This window comes from Scophthalmus maximus, chromosome 8, assembly GCF_022379125.1.
Source record: "Scophthalmus maximus strain ysfricsl-2021 chromosome 8, ASM2237912v1, whole genome shotgun sequence".
NCBI classification, from domain to species: domain Eukaryota; kingdom Metazoa; phylum Chordata; class Actinopteri; order Pleuronectiformes; family Scophthalmidae; genus Scophthalmus; species Scophthalmus maximus.
Window position 1 is genome coordinate 22,975,143 of NC_061522.1, and position 9,840 is coordinate 22,984,982.

Below are 9,840 nucleotides of genomic sequence, written 5' to 3' on the forward strand. Positions count from 1 at the left end.
AGAGACAGGAGAAGGCTGAGAGCTAAAGTCTGAACGTCGATGAGCGTTGATAGTCCAAGTCGTGGTGGTACAGTATGTTCCGCAGCGCCTAAACTGTCGGGCCGCCTATAATCGTCGATGAGCTGCTTTTCTGCTCATTCAACGTGTTGAGTCTGTGTCCGAGTCGTTGCTGAAAGAGATCACTCTGATTGGCTGTTCAGATTCAGTGAATTGCACACACACACACACACACACACACACACACAGCCTCACCCTCAAAGACTGTAACTCGGAGACACTACTCAAAACATTCTATCCCTGTAAATAAATTCCTCTGTAAATTTGTAAATGTAAATTTATTTTAGAATAGAATAGAAGCCTTTTATTGTCATTGCACATGTAAAACTGTACAACGGAATTTGTTCAACTTTTTTCACTGGTGCATTTGCATAGCAAACATACGTCACTTTAAAAGAACAGTAAGTAAAAATGAATATGCATAAAATGATATAAAGTATAGTACATAAATAAAATGTCTCTGTTGACTGAGCATAATGGTGCAGATAGAATTTAAACGGATGGTTATGCTAGTAAGGATCGTACATTGTCCATAATTGCACATTTCCCAGATTGCACATTGTCCATAAATATGTGTTGAATGAATTGTTTGTGTGTGTGTGTGTGTGTGTGTGTGTTAACCAGAACCATTTACTTATATTTAACATTTAAACGCACAAGCGTCAATTTGCTTTATTTGTTCACTCATCCTTCCATTTGTCTGTTACTACTTTTATTTCTCATTTCTTTTCCTGAATGAGAGATGCCAAGCAAAATTCCGTTGTACCACAGTATTATGACAATAAAGATCGTTCTGATTCTGATGAAGGGACATTTCAGACTGTTCAGTGGAGCGATTACATCTCTGTCAGCCTGGCTACAGCGCTGAAGAGGAACCTGGGGTGTTTTTATTTTCTTCCATTTGTGAAGAATGAAATGTTTTGGAGGACTTTCTTGTATATAATTAGGCCTTTTATCCAGGCTAGGTAGAAATCTTCTACATTGGTGGAATGACACTTCCTTTCCAACTCACGGGAGTTGTTTTAAAGCCAGTGTTGGGTGTAAGGCATTACATAGTAACGCATTACTGTAATACGATTTCAAGGCAGCAATGAAATTGACTATTGCATCAACGCGTCAACTCGATCGACCGATGCAAATTCCGCTTCTTCGCGCTACTCACGCCATTCGCATCGCCCGACGTCAGTGACACGAAACTCACGTCTGGTCGCGTCTTTGCTTTGACTTTGTATGTAATCGACTCGCGCGAATGAGTTGCGTTGCGTCCGGTGTGAACGCACCATTGCACTCATGTCCTTTGATTGTCGGTTGATGTGGGGGTGGAGCTAACTTGCCATAATGCAGTGATATGTTCTCCCAGGGGGAAAAAAGGGCCACGTACAGTGAGTACTTGTCTGTCTTTTCGTGTCTGCAGGCTACATATTAGTAGGGAACACTAATAAAGAGAAATGATCCTTTAAGCTTCAAGAGCATTGTACGGATTACACAAAGCTTATCAGTGAATGAATGGCTAGTCAATGACATTTTCAGTCTTTCACTGTCAAAGATATGAGAGACTTGGACACTAATCATTGTGGCGGTGCTCACATGGCACAATAGGCTGCAGTGTGTGCATGTGTGTGTGCAATGGTGGTCTGGAAATTCTTTCATGGCTTAATGAGGTAAGCAACAACATGCCTGAGAGCCATGCTGGAGACGGGACACACACACAGAGTCACAGAAGCTGGGCTAAAGATAGTTTCGACTTCAGTTGTCAAACATCAGTGAATCATAGGGTCAAACATAGTTAACCTCATTGGCTCAGGGCGGCGCCCCACTGCTTGTCAGTGATATTGCTCATTTACTTGGTAAAGAGTTCTTTCATAGTCACCTGCATTATGGGAGATATAGCACCTTTTGACACCTTACCACTTGGCCTTAACTAAGTTTACTTGCTGCCTTTTCATACTTACTATCCGTAGAACAGGAAGGGGAATCTGTCTGCAGGTCCAGCTAAAGACCACATCAGGTGGTGAGCAATGCTCATCAAAAAGGGGATAGTCTGCGTTCATATAAATTAGGCTTCTCTTTGCTGCTTATTGGCAAAAGTGCAAACACTTTGCCTGGCTTTTTCTTCTGTTTTGTAGTATGTTTAAATACTGTGATAATATCCCAAGTCCACATTAGAATCACTTTATCATAATAGTAATAAAATAAAAAAAAGATCAACCGTCCAATACGGCACCGGTGCAGGACTATGCATGAAGCTTATGACAAATAACAAATAAGCGGTTATGACGACCATTATTGTGCGTTCCCACAGAAAGCAACGTGAATGATTAGTGTGAGTAGATTGCATACAGCCGATGTAAACATGGAGCGCACAACGCGAATAACGCAAAATTTGCGATCATTGGCTCCGAGCGAAATATTTGCGTGTCTCAAAAGCCAATTTGTATTGAGATCCTCCCTACGTCACTGTCGCCAGACGTCCTGACATTATATTTTAATAATTATTATTATTATTATAATATCAGAAATGGAGGATAAAATGATTGTTGCTCTGTGTGGGCACCCCTAGCTTCTTGAAGGCGAGGGCTTGGCTTGTTCTTCTTCATGAAGGTGGCAGGGCTTCGATCACCTCATATGCAACTTCACCCTCACCCTAGTGCTAGTGCAGTAGAATTAGAAATGTATTTTGGGTCAGGCTCACAACCTATTCAATTCTTTACTGACCATAACTCATTAGTTTCACATATACACAACTCCAACCAACCGTTCACGTGCTGGTGTTATTTCAATCTGCAGATTGTTCTTAAGATAGGTACCTCAAATCGATTTACTGATGCTTTCTCCAGATACTCCCACATTTTCCTGTAATCAAACAACACATGGGACGGTTAAATCCTTAGGAACAGGTGTGTTACAACGGTGGTAGAATTACTCTTTGCATTTTCTTTTTCAGGCCTCAAAGTCTGCATGACATACGTCAGGTGACAATATGTGAGCAAGTTCGCTTATGAAAGTGTTTGAAGGATGCAGAGGTGATTGGCACATTATATCAGCTATAGCTCCTGTCAGATGACCACATCTAATATGTGAGGCCAAGATGGCCAGGCTGCAGGGGAATACTCATGTCCCTTCTGTCTCCACTGGGCACTGACATACAGGATTTCAGTATAGTAGTAAGCCTATAGTATTAGTTTTCTCATGTGTCTCTATTAATTGCTTTAAATAGAGCTCAATTTAATAGTTTTGTAATCCATGAATAGAATTAATTTATTCAGCATAGATGAAAGAGGTGTGAATGTCACCGTTCTCAGACAGTAATGTATAAATTTGGCATTAGGTCAGGCAGGGAGATTACTATCAGAAAGAACTTTGGTGGCCATGAAGACAATTTATTACAGTCTACATCTCGGGTAATGTAATCAATTTAAGGTTATGGCTTTACTGGTCAAACCCGATGTACTCATAAACACACATACGTAGGGGCTATGAGGTCATTAAGGGTCATTAACAGGGCTGGCGCAGTCCTGTGCCATGAGGTCAGACTGCTAACTATGTTGGCCTTAATTTGAGACAGTTCAAGACACACACACACAGGCCCCATACAGTAGTCCTCTATACAGCAGGACTGAATGGATAATGTGATTGTGATAATGACGGGACATCAAACATGACTTAATAGATGAGACCACCCAGGGAGAAACATGGAGTCAAAGAACGAAAGACAGGAAGAAAGATAGACGAGTATACCGTCATTCCATTCCACTTTAATTCGACGTTTGCAACCAGCCGCCTTCTGATCATGCAGATGAAAACGTCCTTTTATTTATATGAGCTCTGTAATCCATGATAGTTCCTAGTATAGCCTAGACCACGGGGACTTGTGTAGAGTCTCTTTATAACTATCTGCAGGCGGCAAGTAGTTGTTCCACGGCAAAAGTAATCCGTTTTTGAAAGAAAAAATGCATCTAGAGATGGATAAAGGTATGAACATTGACAGAAGAATTATCAACAGTTTTATATATATAAATATGTATTCAGAGATTAATCCCATTTAGGGTAAATCTCTGAATTTCAAAACTTAATCACAATTTGTCACATTTTAAATCATTTTTAATTATCTATTTTTATTTTGCATTTCACGACAGTTTTTAAGCCCATATTAAAAATGTGGAGCATTTTGACTTGGACTGTCTTGATTGGGAATAAAATAAACACAAAGACTTTTTCAGGAGTTCCAGTTTAGTTGCTTTCTTGGTTTCATACAGTTCCTGTATGCCTGCAACAATTGTTCCCTGCCATGGTAAGGCATGTGATGGATCGTAGGATGTCTTGTACGATGTTCACTGGTCTGCAGTCGGTTGCGGTGGTTTCAGTCCTTCCTATATTGCACAACAGGCTGGTCCCATTCCGGTCACGTTGCAGTAGCTAGCTCATCCCTTCTGGTAGAGTTACCGCTGTAAAAGATCTAAGTTCACTGCTGACAAGACAACAACATAATTCTATGTTTTCCACCAAACCAGGGAGTCAATTTAGTTTTTATACAACTCCCACACTACCCGTGTTCATATTTTCCAGTCTGTTCACGACCGTGTAGCAACATGAACAACAGGTGGTCAGGTCTACTGCTACCATGCTTTGTTTGTTGGCGATTTTATCCCAGAATTAACCGAGTTTCGTTGAACTCATTCAACTTCCCTAATTGAACACTAAAGAGAACTTCTTGTCTGAACGACGAGCCTTCCCTTGTCCCTCTGTTTACATGATCCTCAACCTGCTGGAAGCCATTTTGAAAGCAGTGCCACAGCTGAGAGAAGCATGTGTGTGTATATGTGTGGATAGGTGAGAAAATATTGTATTGAAGGAAAACAGCACTGAACACTTGCTAAAGTATGACAAAGTATTTATGAACAGGTAGGTAACAATACTTACTAAACATTCTAGCGAGGTCAAACACTGGCAGAGGCAAGACCTTATTCCCTCAATAAAAAACCTAGTTTACGAAAGAAATCTCAGTGAATGAAAATGTAAATGGGTATGGACCATGACATATTTTCACAAGGGTTCAACCTTCCCTGTCAAATGTTTGTTTATTGTAAAATCACACCGCTTATATTGCCTGCTTATGGAGAACAAGAGAATAGAGCAGAATATAATAGATTGATTTCCTTGTGGTTAATACACAGTACAGACTCTGTTTATAATTCTTGTTCCAGCAGCAGCCTTTTCAATAAACAGCCTGACACTCTGATTTATTGCTGCAGTCCGGCACAGTCAGTTAACATTGCTCTTCTCTCCAACTCTATCTTTGGGTAGAACTAATTCTACAGGTCATACACACTACCTCTGAAGACAAGCACAGTTTCCATAACATATTGTGCTTCTTATATTGAAGGACTGTGTAAAAGGCATACTCCTGCATTTGAAAATATTTCAAAAGTAATGCAAGCTTTTTAGCTGAATATTAACCTTCATCAAAACTCATCCTTATAACAGATAGAGGTTTCAAACATGGCATCCAGAATGCACAGTGAAGGTATTTTTTCGGACAAATATCCAAATATTTCTCTTGATTGAGTATCTGAAATAATCACAGTGTATTATGTAAACTGTGTACATACAGTATAATCTTGAATAACCAGTGTTCTGCCTCTGCCAAACTGTCAAATTGCAGTTTACATCCATGTCTGTTCAGACTCATAGAAGTGATGTAGTGAAGACTTTAATAGAAGGTCTTATGTGTATTTTGTCATAATTTGTAAATGACTTTTTGAGTTAAAACCTGTTACAATGGTGAGTATTACAGTGTTACCTCCGGTGTGGGGAGCCTGACCAAAACAGCCTTCCAACTTGTAGGAGGCAGACTCACAAGCGGTGTTGAGGTATCACAAGAGTGTTTATTTACAAAATGGTGGTCCCATGTAACACGTGTAACCCAAAAATATGTACAAACTAAAGTAACTAAATGACAGTTAACTCAGCTTAACTGAACAAACTTAACTCCCGATAAAACAACTTAAATGCACCTAACGTGTACATGGCTACACACTGATGTCCCTCTCTCTGCTTCAGTAGCCCCTTCCATTAACAGGTGCCCACCCAGCATGTTCCATCCTGCTGACCACGCCTCCTCTGGAAGCAGGGACGTCACCTGAAGTTGTAAAGGCGTCTTGCAGTACTCCTTACAAAACATACAATAAACTATTCGATCTCCGCAGTACGTCAATAATGAAGTGAATCTAATATTTCAAACCCATTACACCTCACCTCACAAATGGTTTCTCCCAGTGACATCACTGCTGATGTCACCAAGGGTATGAATACAGGAAGTGTTCCGCCCCCTCCTCCTTTTGTCCCTGGAACACGTGGTGGGTAAGGTGAGTATCAAACAAAAGAACAGATTCTTAAATGAAAAGTGAACAAATAAACACCAACTCAACGTAACTCTACTTGTCTGTTTTTATTTAATGAAGATGATATGGGAATTGTTAGTTATGATCATGAAAAACGCAAACAAACCCGGGATAGTGTGTGGCTGCAAACTATGACTCAGGAGATATTATAGTGAGACAAATAATTAAGAACAAGCATTGTTAAATTGGGTGCTATATGGAAACTGAGAAGAGGGACCTGAGAAGAGGGACAAATGGAGTGTTCTCACCCACTTTGTCACATTCGGTAACAAAGTCAACAGCTATGCGGGACCATGGGAACAGGAGGGGGCGTAGTAGACCTGCAGGTGCATGGTGTGTAGCCTTCCCGCAGGCACAAATCGAATAGGCGGCTACAAAGGCCTTGGTGTCTCGGTTCATTGACGGACACCAGAACCTCTGGCGGATGAAGGGTGGGGTTTGGTTGGACACCTGGGTAGCAGGCGAGCTTGGATGAGTGACCCCACTGCAGTACTTGGGACCTGGCTGGATCAGGCACATACAAGCGGTGAAGAGGACCGTTACCTGGGTCCGGATGTCCGCGCTGAGCCTACTTCACTGCTGTCTCAATGTCCCAAGCCTCAGCTGCCACTACTCAGGAGGGAGATATGATGGGTTCTTGAGTCACCTGATCTTTCTCTAGATCCATCTGGCGGGACAAGGCGCATTGTTTGGTGTTCCTGGACCCCGGGCTTTAGGTGAGGGTGAACCTGAACTTCCCGAGGAACTAAAAAACTCACTGACAAAACATGGAATTCACATTCTTCGGTTTACACAAACAGCCGATTCTCCATTAATTGTTGCAGCACTAACCTGACGTGTTTGTGATGTTCCTCCATGTCTCGAGGGAACATTGAGATGTCATCCAGGTACACGAAAATGAAACGATTAAGCATGTCCCGCAGGACATCATTAACCATGGCCTGGAAGACAGCAGGAGCGTTGGTGAGACCTAAGGGCATCACGAGATACTCAAAATGGCCGAGAGGGGTGTTAAAGGCTGTTTTCAACAAGTCGCCCTCATGGACGCAGATTATGTAGCAAACATTGTGGAGGTCGAGTTTCGAAAAAACCCTGGCAGTAAGGAAAGGTTCGACAGCAGGAGCAATGAGGGGGAAGAGGGTATTTATTTTTCACAGTAATGTCATTCAGGCCTCTGCAGTCGATGCAAGAACGTAAGGTGTGGTCTTTCTGAGACCACTAAGAAAAAACCTGCACCTACTGGTGAAGATGAGGGGCGCATGTGGCCAGCGGCCAACGAGTCATGAATGTAACTCTCCATTGCTTCCGTCTCATGGCGGGAGATGTTATACAGCCGGCTGGTGGGTAAGGGAGCTCCAGGGAGCAGGTCGATGGCACAATCATGGGGATGATGGGGGGGGGAGGAGGGTGGTCCAGTCGATGTGGAGGTTGTGGAGCTGAAGCCAGGGCTGACCTGAAACTGCTGGGGCATGAGAAAGATGCTACTTTCACCCCTTTTTTGTAACAGTATGTGGGTGGAGGTCATCACCGTACATACAACCCATAGTAATTACTATTACTGTGTTTATGATTAAATTCTTTACTACAGCACACCATTGTTTACGAGAGCATAACATTCTTATAGATCTAGCCTCCTACATTGCCGTCAGACTTCACCAGATTGTGTTTGTATGGTCCAGTTTAACCCGCAGGAGTCTGTGACGACAGCTGAAAAAGAGGAAATCATTTGTTGAGGAGTAAAAAGGAGCTCTGAACACGTCTCACCTGTATGGAAATCGCCCAGGGAGATGAAATCCAGACTCTAGCTTGCTCACATACTTAAAAGGTAGATGGGGAAAATGACTGGGTCCGTGTCTTTGTACTGCCAGGAGATGGCAGGATGACTGCTGCCTCCTCAGGTGCTGGGAAGGAGCTGCTGTTCAGTAGGAGAGGGACAAACACAGAGAAACAGTCGGTCGTGACTCTCTCATTCCTGTTGCTCCTTTCACCACTATTTCCCATAGCAGCAAACTCAATCCAAAGGTTTTTTGGACAGGCATTGAAGAGAAAAACAAGTTCAGGAGATCGAAAAGATTGAAGTCCTGCTTTTAGAGGTCCAGGAATGAAAGTCTGTATTGTCAGCAGGAGCTTAGCGATGGACTAAAGCCAAGATGTTAATACTTCGTCACCCGCGAGTCGCACCAAAAAAAAGGTCTCGCCGCAACAAGGCGATCGAAGACTGCAAGTCAAGGTGAAGTCTCGGTCACTGATACGGAAGAAAAGATATGTGCAATAATAACAGACGAGAGAACTATATATTCTACTGTGTAGAACTATATTATAATTGTCATTGCAGAAATAAGCGGAATAACGTCAATATAATGAGGAGAAATGTATGTATTTTATTCAAATATATACATTTTATATAATTTATATATGTATGATTGCTCCAAAGTGATGAAGAAAAAGATCCATAAGTGGAAGACACTTGGTTTGATTAACAGCAGACAAATTATTGTGACTCCTACGACAGGGAGTCACATTAATTACATTTTTTTTTGTACAAAATGTGTTCGTACGAACCGTTCTTGCATGAGGCCCGCTGTGTCTCTGTTGCCCGGGCTGCGGTGGGGCAGATTGAATCCTTATCCTTCACCAAAACAACAAACACAGAAAGTGTAACTCATGGTTCCAAGGACTAAAAATTAAAAATAAGTTCCACAACGACAGGTCTATTTTGTTACTTAAACACTCACATGGTAACTACTACAGTGTTTCTCAGTTTTTCTCTCGCTCTGCGTTTCTCTCACCCTCCTCTGCATTTTTCCGTCTCCCCTGTGATTGTTGTTGACCCCGCCGAGTCCAGAGGCCTGTCCTCGGGGAGCAGGATTTGTGCTTATGGAGGTAACTTCGCGTTTCCCGTCCTACGTAGCTGGTTCTCTTCTTACCATGGTAAATTATGCTGAAGGGATACCGGCTCCCGAGCAGGTTAAGTTCAAGGTAAGAGATCAAAACCTGTCACCAGTCCAACTACTGACCAATCAGATCAGTGGGAAAGCAGCGTCTTCATTCTACAGGATCCTGACTGAGACCAAAGAGTTTAGAGTAACGTGACAAATAATAAAGCGCAGCAGATATCAATCGACGAGTTGGATCACGTCGCTGTTCCAGACTTTTCATGTGTCCACAAAATATTCACTCAAAAGTTAAATTGATAAATTCCTGTTCTTATTCACATTATATCTTTAGGCTGACTTTAAATTTAAAACAATGTTTAGAGTTATTCTTTTCCATTCTAGTTGTTTGATCATATTATTTTCATTTCACTCTTACATGTCACTTACACCAAATTGACCTGTATGATTCATATGATATTAAAAACTTTGTCGCTTGTAGTTAACAA

General features: G+C 41.9%; 1 protein-coding gene across 4 annotated transcripts; it reads right to left on the reverse strand.

Annotated features, from left to right (window-relative positions):
• Window positions 1–5,959: 5,959 nt before the first annotated feature.
• Window positions 5,960–9,380, reverse strand: LOC118312642. 4 transcript variants are annotated; one of them, XM_047333986.1, is made up of 6 exons: window positions 9,248–9,380; window positions 9,021–9,087; window positions 8,223–8,370; window positions 7,699–7,917; window positions 7,290–7,399; window positions 5,960–7,125 (listed from the first exon to the last, which is right to left on the reverse strand). In XM_047333986.1, exons 1-6 carry the CDS (start codon window positions 9,257–9,259, stop codon window positions 7,058–7,060), a joined length of 624 nt encoding a protein of 207 aa, XP_047189942.1. In that variant the 5' UTR covers window positions 9,260–9,380; the 3' UTR covers window positions 5,960–7,057. The 4 variants fall into 4 exon arrangements, with proteins under 4 accessions (XP_047189942.1, XP_035493314.2, XP_047189941.1 ...); XM_035637421.2 differs by having other exon boundaries at window positions 8,223–8,373; XM_047333985.1 differs by having other exon boundaries at window positions 9,194–9,286.
• Between the last annotated feature and the right edge of the window lie 460 nt (window positions 9,381–9,840).